Here is a 14,517-nt window from a genome sequence, read left to right as displayed (position 1 = left end):
TATGTATGAATGTAAATGAAATGTACTCTTGTACAGTCTCAAGTTGGCCATTCCTGAAGTGTGTGGTTAATTGAATCCCAACCACCAAAGAACACTAGTATTCAAATCTGTAGAAAAGTTATTCTTGCCTTTTTTTGCTAGGATTTGAACCTTAAACCCACAGAGTTGGTCTAGTGGTAAAACGTGTCTTTCTAAATCAGCTGATTTGGAAGTCGTAAAGGCAGTTACTTTTATACGGATTTGAATACTACATCATGGATACCGGTGTTCTTTGGTGGTTGGGTTTCACTTAACCACACATCTCAGGAATGATCGAATTGAAACTGTACAAGACTACACTTAATTTATACTCATACATATTATCCTCATTCATCCTCTGAAGTAATACCTGAACAGTAATTCCCAGAGGCTAAACAGGAAAAAGAAAGGAAAGGATTTTAACCTTAGAACACTTGACTTCGAAATCAGCTGATTTCAGATAAGTTAACCACTAGACCAATCTGGTGGGTTTACCAATTAAGCCTGCTACTCTTCAAGATCTGTGAAAGAAAATTGTTACAGCAGTGAATTCAATAACCAAGGACCAGTTACCAATAAAAATAATTTGATACGAATTAAAATAATTAACTGTTATTTATAAATATAGATTTTTACATCCTTGTACAAAGTAAAGGAAGTATTGTGATGACGAAACAATTCAGTTTTCAAATTTCAACAGTAATTTCCTTTTGACCATCCCTGAATCCATTTTGACTATTTTCAGCATGACATCTGTACATAGATAAGTGTGTATGTATCTCACATAACTCAGAAACGATTAAGCGTAGAATGTTGAAATTTTGGATTTAGGACTGTTGTAACATCTAATTTTTCACCTCTCCTTCTGATTGCAATTGACTTGACCAAAAGTGTCCAAAAAAGCCCAAAATCCAAAATTTTCATCTTCAACTGGTTCTAACTGCAGTAATAACCCCTCGTTTAGAACTTTTTCAACAGTATAAGTGGTACTTATTTTTTTATTACTTCCAGAGCCAAATAAAATCTTAAGTAAAGAAATATTTGACTCTTACAAGGGGAAGTTATAGCGGTTCAAATCCAACTTCATTTCCTTTTTTTTTTTAAATGAAAAGTACACAAAATTTTATTTCACTAATAAAATAAATTCTGATTTTTTCGTATTTTTTTTTTTTATTGTTATTATTGATTATTATTTATTGTAAAATGTTTTTTTACAATCAGAGGTTAATAATTATTAATAAATCAATATAATTAAATTAAAAAAAGTTGAAAAAAAAGATTTCACCGGTGCTAAGGAGGGGATAAAAAAAATGTTCACCTTAAAGTTAAGTCTAATTTACTCAATACAACAATGGTTGCATGTGAAAAAGTTTCATATGTTTAGCGTATAACAAGCCCCACCTTACTATTCCAGCAACATTTTGGTCATCCCTTGTCATAAGGGTTGGTTATATCAAAAATTGTTTCAGAAAAAAGTTTTAGGTAATGTTTAGAGGACTAACAACCACTTTAAACCCATTCAATGTTGTGTCAATTAAGGTAGGTATGATTTTATTTTGTCTTCAAAACCCCATTTCCCCCCCCCCCCGGGCCAATGGTTGGTTATATCAAAAACCATTACTTAGATAAGGTGAAAGGCCTGGATGGCCTTTCACCACAAATAGCCAGGCAAACGCAGTGCATCGTCCAATTTTACTTCACTACTCATATTAAATAAATATAAACAACTAAATAAAGATGTACCAACGATAAGAAATGAAAATAAACCTAACAGCCCGTCCTAAAAAAGTAAAATAATTAGCCAATCAAAATGCCAATATGGCCACCATGTTTTTAGGCAGTTGCTATAATAAATAGAAAGATAACAGAATCAACTATAATAAAATGTATATTTGTAAAGCCCAAAAACTATAACAAAAGAAACTGTTAAACCACTACAAAACTATAAAACTACCTGAAGTAATATAACTAACAAAATCCAAAATAACCAAGACAGCCTAGGCCATCTTTGTAAGAACAAACAAAACTAAACTAAAAATAACACAAAACATAACAAAAAATAATAACCTACTAAACAAAAAAAAAACTAATTTGAACATCCAAAAACATGTCCACACTGGGCAGAGTTGCAAGTTGAAGTTTAGCAGGAATACAGTATACGTACATGCATGCACAAGCACCACTCCCATTAAGGTAGGTGACTGCACAACTTTCCCACCACAGTGGCACTGCGACCCCACCATACGCAGGCTCCTATGAAAGAGCGAACGGCAGATTGAATTTTCAATTTGTCTCCAACCACCGCCTGGAGAAGAAGCAGAAGAAAGAAGTCCCCTGGCCAGCTCAATGTGGGATCTCCCAGCGGATGTCAACATTCCTGCCAGAGCTGCTGGCTTGGTGTGGATATTACCTTCCTACCCCAGCTTGCTAGGACCCTTAAAGCGTCCTGGCCGGTGGGCCCTACAGCAGGAGCCAGCCCAGTGTGGGATTGCTTGGGGAGAACAATGTCAGCCATGCCGGTGGAAGACCATTGACACTGACCTGACACTGTGGGGCTCTAATAGCCACTACTGCTACACTATAGTGGGGACCCACTACATTACTGCCACTGAGGGGAAGCTTGGTGTAATTCCAATGGACAAGCCACAACTCCCCAACTATAATCGAGCCGACCGCCGGGGACCAGCTTTCAGACCCAACAGCCCTTCTCAGGACTACCTCACAAAACATATAAACAACCCTTTTCAAGGCCACCTTTCCAAAAACCCTAAACAGTTATTTTCAGAGCTACCACAGAGTTTTAAACCGCCATGTACTGTCAAAATCATTCAGCAGCAGTACATATGTACATACTTACATACATGCGTAGTATGTATGCATTGCACCTCCCAAAACAGCACCCCATTTGTTACCAGTTGATTGTAATGATTGGTCTAGCCTCGCACGAGGTGCTCACATCACCTCACCACTCTAGCCTCACACTTACTCCCCATGGGAAGCCCATTAAACAGAATTTTTTTTAATTTAATATTATTTTATTTAATGTAAATTTAATTCTATTATTCTTGTAATATTATTCATTCGATTGATTTACAAATCATTCAATTCAAACACAGCTTACACAGTGATAGAGGCTCACAGTTCATTAATTCAATTCATTATAGTTTATGCTTCAGCTGGCAAATCTCCACTACTACACATATATATGTGTGTGTGTAATATTTATATAGTCTTTGACATTCCCGATAACATAAGGATTGTATGTGGAATTATACATCTAAATCTGTTCAGCCATTGAACTGCTACAGTGGAACATAACCCATACATACATCCTAAATACATTACACCCCTTTTTGGGCAGTCGTGTTTGAAAGGATTGTTAACACATTTGCTCGAGAGAGAAAGAATATTTTCTACATAATATATGAATAGATTCTTTATTCAGATCAGAACATAGTTATACATTATGTAGATTTTGTTAGGAACAATAGATGTAATATTCCTAGCATAACAAAAGGAACTGATCCACCATTTATCTGAAAGTATCAAGGGAAATTATGAAAAACTTGATCAAAGCAACAGTAAATATGTACAGAATTAATAAATTAAAAAGAAATATTTTATAGTCAAATTTAATTAGAAAATAAGATAATGTGTGTAAAAATAATTATATGGATTAATTAATATTATTGTTACTCCATAAAACAATAAACGAATAAATTTTAAAAGAGTATGTGAAAGTACTTGTTTATCTTATTAGCATTATTTAAAAACAATTCATGTTCTGTAAAAGGGAAAATTTAGAATTTAATTTTAAATAATGTAGTTGAACCATGTTTTAGATTAAGTAATTTATTGAAAGAAACAAATGAAATATATTATTGTTCTTGTCCGTAAGCTAAAATATCTGCCATAAAGCCGGAAAACTTTATTTTTTATTTATTCATGAATAAGTTACTTTTTTAACAAAGGAAGCACGTTCAGTAATAAAAAGGTATTGAAATATTAAAACTTTTTATTTTACACTATCTACCACCAATAACCATTTATTTATTGATCACAAATTAATACCTGATGATCCATTTTTATATTCTGAAACTCATTCTAACTTTTAGTTCCATAATGTAATATTAGGACTTTTCAGGTGAGACATTTATAGAATAATAAAAATTTAATCATGACTAAAAGTTCAACAATTGATTAAGATGTTTTAGAATGAAATAATATGGTTTAAGCTTTGTGCTTACATTATCAATTTGTTATCCTTTATAATTTATCACTTTACATCTAAAATCTGATGCAAAACTTTTTCTGTAAGCTGTAGCTCTACCAGTGTTATCACTTCCTTGCCATATCATTAACATGATGTCTACATGAAAACCATCTGTTTTTTTCTTTTAGTTGACTTAACTGATCGCATGAGCTTGAAGTTTGTACATGGGAGTAAGGATTGAAACTTTTTTAACATAGAAAAAATGCCATGCATGTCTTGATTCAAACCCAGGATCTTTCACATGGAAAGATGAATGTACTACTCTGTCGTAGAGAACACCATTGCAAATGGTCTCATATTTTGAGTAAGATCACTTAGAAATATTAATAACTGTGAAGGACTGAAGTTCCTTAGGTGGGACTCTGTGTGTTCTATATTTTGAAGTGAGGACCAACATTTTTATTAAAGATCTTTTTAAAATATTAAATTTTAACTGTGTTTGTTTACGAGTCATTAAAGTATAACTTGAGCCATATGTAAGAAGCTCCTCTGATTCCATAATTAGTAGTTTTTTCATGATAAATGTGGAACTGAAGTGAATAGTTTACTAGATTTATGTTAGTAAATTCTAAAAACTGAAAAACCCTTCCCAAAATCATAAGATTAGTCTATATTTTAGTTTTTCAAGAAAATTAAAGATCTACTTTCCATATATATTTTTTTTAATGGTTTTTGAATAAAAGAAAAAGTGGCCTTTAATTATTTAAATAAAGTATTGAACCTTTCTTATGGAGGGAAATACAGCAAAAATGAATAGCCCGTAATTTCCTTCATCTACTATTGTATAAAAATAGTTGATAATATTATGTACTGCAAGTAGTTGTTTATTGGAAATAAAGTCAACGTTCGTAGACAGTAGTTCATTTATAATATTTTTATTTAAAAATTTACATAATGAGAATAATGTTAATTTCATATAAACTGTCTGTAACAGTTATTTTTAATATTTTTTTCTTAGTGTACATTATTTGATTTCATTTTTATCACATTTATTTCTTTTTTTTTTTAGGTTAGCTTTATTGTGGTACCATACCATTGTACGACCATTCTTTGCACTAGATGGTAATAATGTACAAGCTGGTGTTGAAGCCGCATCATGTTTAATTTCTGAATCGCATCAAGAATTTGGTGATTCTGCTTTATTCCTATTTTTTAAGGGCCGAATTCACAGGCTGCAGGTAAAATATGTTGTGTGTGTATAATATATATATACAGTACTGTATTTTTTTTATATTATTATGTTGGATGTATTACACTGCGGGACTATTTTTATACTGGTGAGTCTTCTTATTCATCTGATTGTTTTCTTTATAAACTTCATTTTAATCATATTTCTGTATTAGTTCTAGCTTCTTTTAGGTGGTCTTAATGCTTTTCGTAATCAGGATTTTCATTTATATTATTCTGTTTATTATGATTCTTTCATTTATACTTTTAAAATTTTTGTTGGATGTACCTTTTTTCAGCAAATAACTTAGTTCTTAAAGTGTTAGTCTTTTCAAGCCTGACTTTCAATCATGACTTCAATCCAGACTCCAATCATGACTTTACATCGATGGCATCCCAACCGAGGCCTGGCTGATGACTGTGAGATGCAATCAGTTAGAGGGTCTAAAGACGACCTCCTGTAAAGCCCCTCAGGGCTTGGAACGAAGGGGGTGGTGTGGCGACCGTAATTCACAAGATGGGTGTCTTCCCCCTATGGGGTTGGGATGGTCTCCGGCAAAGTCAGGATTGAAAAGACATGATTGAAGTCAGCATCAGTGTTATCTTTGTCACTATATAGTAAAACACAATAAACATTCTTAACAAGTTCTTGAAATTAATTGCGTGATACCCTACCATACATTTATTCAGAAAAGCCAGTCAAAATTCAGTTTATGTGAAAACCATCAAATTATTTACTTAGTATTTTCAAATTACCAAAGTTGTTTTTTTAAATAATTTTTTTTATTAGCTTTGTTTGCTCATATATGAGTTGCCTGACCGTCAATTGATTTAGATGATTCTGTGATAGAACAGTTTAATGGGCAAATTTTGTATTTTCATTTTTTAAATCGTCCAACCATTTAGTTATCTGAAAAAGTTAATCTTTATTATAGACAGATTATTTTTTGCCTATTCCATTTATTTCAACAACAGTAAAACTGATTTTGATAAATAAAACCTTTATATTAATCAAAACAACAGAAAAGTTTTTTTATAGGGTATTTTGAATGGGTTGGTAAGGGGTAAGGGGATGGTAAGCTTATCAGAATCAAGTTTTATATCTTTACCTTTTGTTTCGTTTGAAGTTAAAAAATTAATATTTCATGGTTGGCAACACCAACCATCTAACATAAAAGTATGTAATCAAAAAGAATTTAATTGACATGTGATTAGATTGTTGCCAAATGGTTTCAATGGCACGTTGTAATTTATAACCTTGTGGTAGCCCTGAAAAAGGCTGTTTTTATCTTTGATTGGCTTTGATGGCTAGTTTTAATTTATAACCTTTTGGTAACACTGAGAAGGGCTGTTCTTGAATGGCTTTGACAGCTCGTTGTAATTTATAACCTTATGGTAGCTCTGAAAAGGGCTGTTTTTTTTCATTAGCTCTGAGAAGAGCAATTGGGTCCAAAAGCTGGTCAAGTTTTCAACTAATAATAATCGCACCTCAGATGAACTTCATTGGTTACGATATCGCCACTGCCCAAAGGGGTATAAACCATGCGACCACAGGCATGGTTTCCCTGTGCCGGTGGCAGTCGTGATCGTGACTTGGTAATGCCACATGAGACACCATGATGGGACCGGGTGGGGTTTGTCCCTGGCTCCTGCATGAACCGGAATGAGGTTGCATTCCCCTTGTTAGGTGACTTAAATTGGTCGACTTAATTGGGTGTAGGTCTGAATCTCTATGTTGCATAAGACATAATTTTGATTGATATGTTGCTCTAATTTAACTCTAAACTCGTTCATTTTCTGAGGCATTCACAGTCACAAATGGGGTTGTCAAATCTGGAGTAGTCGCGGGGTTCACGCTTGTGCAGTTTTGGTCAGTTAGTTTGAGGGAATCATGTCAGGTTGAATGTGAAGATGTCCATTTGAGGCCTACGTGAAGGTGAAACTTGATTTGTATTTTACTGATGCAAATGTCTGTCAAGGCATTTACATCGATGGCATCCCAACCGAGGCCTGGCTGATGACTGTGAGATGCAATCAGTTAGAGGGTCTAAAGACGACCTCCTGTAAAGCCCCTCAGGGCTTGGAACGAAGGGGGTGGTGTGGCGACAGTAATGTCACAAGATGGGTGTCTTCCCCCTATGGGGTTGGGATGGTCTCCGGCAAAGTCAGGGAGTTGCAGCTCATCCATTGAAATCAGACTGGGCTTTCCCTCAGCAGGAGTTGGGTCCCTACTAGTCCCTACTACAGCATGACAGTGATCTTCCCCAGAGCCCATAAGTGTCGAGTCAGCATCAGTTGTCTTTTGCCAGCATGGCTGAGGAAGTTCTCCCTGAGCAATCCCATGCTGAGCCGGCTCCTGCTGCTGAGTCCAATGGTCAGGGCGATTGAAGCTCAACGAGCTGGAGCGGGTAGGTAGCATCTGCATCCAGCAGCTCCCTCAGCAGGCTGGCCAGGCCTGCTGCTCTGGCAGGGATGTTGGCGTTTACAACCTCAAACATAAAAAGAATCCCCAAAATTTAATTATTTACATTCAGTTTGATATATAATTCATCTTTTATTGTGAATGATTTGATAATGTTAATCAAATATTAAATATACTTAAATGAAAGAGCATTATTACTCTGTATTTTTCTTTTTTTTGTTTTAATAATAAATAAAATCATATATTGTTATTGACAAATTAAAGTGTTACAACAAAAATGTGTTACTACGGCAATCTCTGTGGTAGAGTGGTAGCATCTTTGCCTTTCACCCAAAGGTCCCAAGTTCAAATCGCGGTCAGGCATGGCATTTTTCATGCACTCCAAAATTCCATTTCCATATCCTATATACAAGTTTCAAGCTTTATGTGGTGATATCATCAAGCCCCCCCCCCCCCCACAATTGGCTAATAAAGATAAATTTTAAATCAGTTTATTAATTTATTCTGCTTTAAGGGTGCGTTTTAATTTAATACATATATATATATATATATATATATATATATATATTAATTTATTTAGGTTAAATTTTTATAGTCCATTTTTTCTTCATCTGCAAGAAAATATCTAGATATACAATATAATATTCTTTCAGCTTCCGCAAAGCACAGAATTAGAGAATCCATTAAAGCGCTTTTGGGCCTAAGCCCAGCCTCAGTAATGTTTTTTTATAATTCTTAAACTATACAATAAAATTTTTAGCATTTTACATTTTGTAAAAATTGTTTGTTTAAAATAAAATAAAAAATGTTAAAAACATTTAAAATAAATTTAGAACAAATACTTTTGTTCAGTCAAGAATGAAAAATAGCTTTTTAGAAAAAATAAAGAAAAAGTTTTTCATTAAAAAGCTAAAAATTTTATTGTGCAAATGTAAACAGTTGAAGAATTATAAAAACATCACTGAGAACGAGTTAGGCTCGAAAGCACTTTGAAGGAGTAAAAGATTAAAGGTAAGAGTGTTTCTCTAACTCTGTGCTTTTTTCGGAGGTTGAAAGAATATATATATATATATAAAATCATTATGATGTAAACCTGAAGAAATAAATAAATCTGAATTTCTGAAAATAATGAGTTAAAATTAGGGTCTTATTGGGCATATTTCTATCCATAACAATTGAATTCTATTTTCTGATTACATAATAAGTCAGACAAAGATGAAAAACTACCTTCTTACTAAGACAAAACATCTTTATTGCAAAAATTAATTATATTGAAATTTAGAATTTCAAGCATGTGTATCACAGTTTTCTCACTAGAATGGGCATCAATTGATTGTAGATAATGTAATTAATTATTGACAACCTTCAGGAGATTTTTGTGGAAAAAGCTGCTATAAATAAGGTGAAAGTAGGATTTATGATATAAAATTAAAATTGAATGGTTAAAGTACATGTATGAAAAACTTGTTAGTAACTTCAGTCATTTTTTTTTTTTAGTGTGATGTCAAGTCTGCTCTTGAAGTGTACCAATCAGGTGTTGAAAAATCACCACAAAGAGAGGTACAGTTGTTATGCCTACATGAAGTAGGTTGGTGTCATCTTATTCAGTTAGATTGGCCTCAAGCGTATCGCTCATTTCTATTTTTAAAACAGAGATCACGGTGGTCAAAAATATTCTACACATATTTAGCAGCAGGTAAACAAGCAGTTGTAATACGATCACATTTTATAAAGTACTTTATTATTTTATTTTTATTGCATGTAAGTGTATATAGCATCAAAGATGTTTTTAAACATGTTCATTATATTGCTACTTTTAGATAAATCTATTGTTTGTGTGCACACAATCATATATGTGCATATAATTGTACAATAGATAATTTTAAAATTGTATATATAAAATGGTAATTTTTATTACAGTAGACTCCTTTTTTTAACCCACACATGTAATTTTTAGCAGCTAAAAACTAGCTACAAAAAATGTGTTTTTGTTCCACGTCTGTAACACTTTTTTAATAACAGTTGTATTTCTATAACTATTTGATATGATTGTATACTTTTTCTTTCTTTTTTTTAAGAATTAAGCATGTCATTTTATTCATTATCAATTTGATGAATTCATAAACAAATTTACAGACATATAGATAAGTTCAGAAAAAAATTTCAAATGACAAAAGTTATGGTCACATAAAATTGTTGAAAAGATTATTACTGTAGTAGTACTATTTTACTAAAAAGAGCAATCCAATTTTACTTATATTCTTAAATTTCATCTAAGAATTTAAAAAATTAATTTCACAGCAGATTTTGTTAATCTCAAATGCAAATCTGTTTAAAAGCATATCAAAACTTGATGTGTTTTGCTACGAAATAAGACCTCAACTGAATCTGTAACTTATTCTAATAAATTTTTATATGCTTTTAAAGTTGTTTAGTCCCTTTTGAATCACCCAATGTAATACAAACTTTCTTTTAGTAATTTTTTACATAAATGGAGAAAGAATAAAAATAAACTATGAGATCCAAAATATAATGAAAAGCTTAACTAAAATGTAAATATTTACTTATGAAGAGGATGTAAAAGCTAATATTTTATAGAAAATGTTAATATAAACAAGTAAATTTCCCACTTTGAATATAATTGTAAAATATAATTTAATAAAAACATAATTAAACTGTAAATACAGATCAACTAAGATCAGAGAAAGATTTAATATAAATGTATGGTTGTAAAATAAATAACTATCTCAAAATAATTAATAAATCATGAATAATCATTTAAGGTGTAATTTTTTGAACTTAAGAACTTTTAAATCTACGAGAAATTACTTTTTAAAAATGTAAGTCTAATTTATTATTAATATTATTAATTTATCAGCTTTTTCCGTATTCTAGTACTGAATGAAAAAGGCTTTGCCATTGCCATGAAACACTCATTCAAGTCTTTTGTTCACCTTCCATTATCAAATCTCTAAAATAATAATAATTTATTATTATTTGCGATTACAATAATCAAATTTCTAATTAGCAAATCTAATGAAATTTGTCAAACACAGAATTTTTGTAATATTCCTCGTAATGATTAGTGGCTGCATTCACTCCTAGAACAGCAGCACAATCACTGTCTAGATAGTCATTGTGCTGCTGTTCTCACCTTGATTTTAATTATTAATGGTAGCCTTTATTCCTCTTTTTTTTTTTAGAATCGAGTCAAAAAGTGTATTTATATGTGTCATTTAGTTCATTTAAGAAGATTGTGAAATTTCTTGAACTTGAATTTCCATGTTAAGTATATCAAAGATGACTGAAAGTATTAAAACAAAATTTTTTAAATAAATATTTATTCTGATCAGAACATAAAAATACATTATTTCAAATCACATCAATATAAAATAAATTATAAATTTAAAAAGAAATATAAGATAACAATTAAATTTGTTTAAAGCCCTTATTAATTATGTAAATACACATGTGAAATAATGTTAACGTAAATATAAAAAAATACTACAAAATAACTCACAATTCAGAACCGCACTAGGAAATTATTTTCAGCAAATATGTACATGTTGAATGGTATGCAGATAAAACATGTTTTTTTTAACTTTATATTAGATAAATTTGGTGTGGTTAGCCATTTAAAAAAAAAAATAATAGTGCATTGATTTTTCCACCAGTCATTATCTACAAAATAATAGTAATTTTCCCTATTATTTTTTTTATTAAAAATCAAAATTTTGTTACCTGGGTAGTGTGAAATGTAATTCCTAGCTTCTGTTGTTGTATGTATGTATTATCATCCCTCTTGCTTTTCTGCTTTTATTGTTCTTATGTGTTTTTGTTTATGTGTTGAATTTTCATTTGCTAAAATAATTACAAAAATAAATCATTTTTAAAAGTCAGGTTATACACTTGTCAGAATGTTATTATTTTGTTAATCTGTTTGTAATATGTTATCTTTTAATGTTAAATCAAATATTTAAGTAATAACTTATAACATACTATGTATCCAATTGCATCTTGGCAGTTGATCATATTCAAACACAGGCTAAATAGTGTTAAACAATTATCCCAATTTTTTAATATATAAATACACCTGTAATCTCAAAAAGAGAATTAATTCTTTTTAATTTCATTTTTCTTATTTTATTTACTATAGTTGTTTATTTTTCTTTGTTTTTTTTTCTTTTAATAATATATTTTTATTAGATTCAGATTTATTTTATTATCTTTTTATCTGCTTACTTTTTACATCAATTTTCTCTTTTTTATCTGTTTTTTTTGTTATTGGTTTATTTATTTTACAGGTTTTACTTAATGGATTTGTAAAGTAGCAAACTTTGAAATTTGATTTATGGTGAGTTTAGTGTACTGTTGAATTCACAATATTAAAAAGGAAATAATAATTTAATTATGTACTTAAATTTTACTGTTGCTTAATGGTATTTTTTTATACACGTAACTGACTAAGAAACTTAATTCAATTTTAACAATTTGTTAGAAATGTTATGTTTTTTTTTCATTCAACACATTTATTAGTATCCCACTAGTATTATTACATTATTCCACCCTTGCTGAATTTTTTTTTCATGATTTGTAGTTCAGACAATCCTGCAATATTCACATATTTTATTTCATTAAAATTAATTCCCTTTTTATGAAAAAAGTTATTTTGATTGAGAAAATGCATGCTCATTACAAATACTAGAATGGTTTTTTTATAGTCCATGAAATTGTACATTCAAATTAACATTGCAGAAACTGTGATTACCATCAGGTAAGTCTCGAATGATGTCCTCTAGGCACCTGTGCAAATCCAGTTGTATTTGGCTCTGCAGGGGTGGTCCTATCTTTCTCCAGTACTCGTGGGACCAAAATTACTAGTCCTCATATAATACCTATGATAGTTGATGGTCCATCTGAAAACCCCACCAAACCCTGTCTTGTGAAAAGACCTCATTCAGTATTGTCTGATGAGGATTATTCAAAAAATATTCCATGACTGATGATAACAGTTGTAGGCTGGTGATGTAACCAGTCTACAATATAAAAATAAGCAGATTTGTAGTTCTTCAAAATAATAGTAAAGTAGTAGTAATAAGTTCAAGTGGTTTTCCAAAGAACATCAGGAAATTAAGAGACTGATCAGTACTGATTGAGACAAGCAGAAAAAAGCAAAGCCTTTTAGTTTCAAACAGAAATTAAGTGACAAGCAGAGCCGATCACTTTTATGTCTCGCTAGTAAGAGTGGTATAACTTTAAATGCCAAAAAATCTTTAATACCAGCGGAGGAGTAATTTTTTGCCAGGGCCTTTTGAAATCAACATTATTGAAATTGCCGATAAGCTTCATTCGCAATTTGTAGAGGTGAAACAAATAATGAAACATCAGAATGGGATGGAGGAACCTACTGTGTCCCTTATATTAACATTTAAACTTTACTTTCCACCGGAGAAAATAAAAGTAGTTCACATGTCAGTTCGAGTGGCCATTTTTCCCCAACCTGCGGTGATATTTCCAGTGTCAAGGGTATGGCCACACTACAACATCTTGGAAAAAACCGATATGTGCTCAGTGTGTTAAAGAAGGCACAGTGACACTGTGCCTGCTAGGAAAAAGAAAATATACTAACTGTGGTGGATCATATTCAGCTCATTCATGAGATTGCCCAACCTTTAAAGAAGAGAAAGCAATACTTAAAATATGTACTGAGCAAAAGCTCTCTTTTCTGGCCACATGTGTATAATATAAAAAGATGCTGAACTCCCAAACGTGATTAAACCAGACACCTCTTTTGCTGCTGTTACATCAGGGAAAGTCCCTGCAACTGCAGATAATCAACAGTGCAGATCTAGCCATGAGTTAAAAAAGCTTGTAAGTTATCTGATCATGTTTTGGTCACACCCATTATTTCAGAACTAACTAGGAAAAGCAAGAAGTTAGAAGCTGCAGCTAGGGAAATCAGTCATTTCAAATGTTCCTGCCCTCAAGGTTTTGCCTTTATGGGCAGGTGTCAGTACAGCTGGTAGTAAGCCATATAATAAGCTCTGTGTTAAGCCATACAAATACTCCCTCTGGGATGTCCTCTCCAGCATCCAATTTTTCAAAGTTTTCCCCTCCATCGCCTTGTATGCTGGAGGATATGGTTGAGGAACTATCCAACCCCATGGCATCTAAATTTATTAAAATTAAAAATTCCAAGAAGAAAAACTAGACTACCTGTAATAAATTTTATTCATATGGTTCAATCTGTATCATAAACACAAATTTAATTCAGTGGAATGTTTGTGGTCTCTAATCCTGCCTGGAAGATATATAGATTTTAGTAACAGATTTTGACCCATTAATAATGTGTTTCCAAAAAAATTCGCCTTCAATGTTGGGATGATTTTCATATCTGTGGTTACCAGATATTTTATTATGATTGTTCAGTGGAGGAGATTGAGTGGTCATGGTAAAGAAGCAGTTCTGTTAATGAAATGATACTAGCCAACCAAATTCCACTGGTAACCCACATTCCAAGTCGCAGTTACAGTCTCAGCTCCATTTAAAATATCTACAATTTCTACCTGCCCCCAACTCTGATTTTTCAGAAATAGATTTTTGTGATCTTTTAAGGTAAGTCCCCACTCCATCGCTT

The 14,517-nt window shown here is 31.8% G+C and overlaps 1 protein-coding gene and 1 non-coding gene across 2 annotated transcripts in view; one reads left to right on the top strand and one right to left on the bottom strand.

The window, feature by feature from the left end:
• LOC142329819 (tetratricopeptide repeat protein 39C-like) overlaps window positions 1-14,517 on the top strand; it is a 68,395-nt gene that overhangs the window by 34,254 nt on the left and 19,624 nt on the right. The window contains exons 7-8 of the mRNA XM_075374672.1: window positions 5,301-5,469; window positions 9,378-9,576. Of these exons, the coding sequence (XP_075230787.1) occupies window positions 5,301-5,469; window positions 9,378-9,576 (368 nt within the window). The remainder of the gene's footprint in view (window positions 1-5,300; window positions 5,470-9,377; window positions 9,577-14,517) is intronic.
• Window positions 6,858-6,991, bottom strand: LOC142330782 (U4 spliceosomal RNA). Its single transcript, XR_012757838.1, has one exon. It is a non-coding gene; the product is annotated as a U4 spliceosomal RNA (small nuclear RNA).

The sequence above is a fragment of the Lycorma delicatula genome, chromosome 9 (genome assembly GCF_047948215.1).
Source record: "Lycorma delicatula isolate Av1 chromosome 9, ASM4794821v1, whole genome shotgun sequence".
Taxonomy (NCBI): Eukaryota; Metazoa; Arthropoda; class Insecta; order Hemiptera; family Fulgoridae; genus Lycorma; species Lycorma delicatula.
Note: the sequence above shows the minus strand (reverse complement) of the source record. Positions and strands in the feature narration are given on the sequence as shown.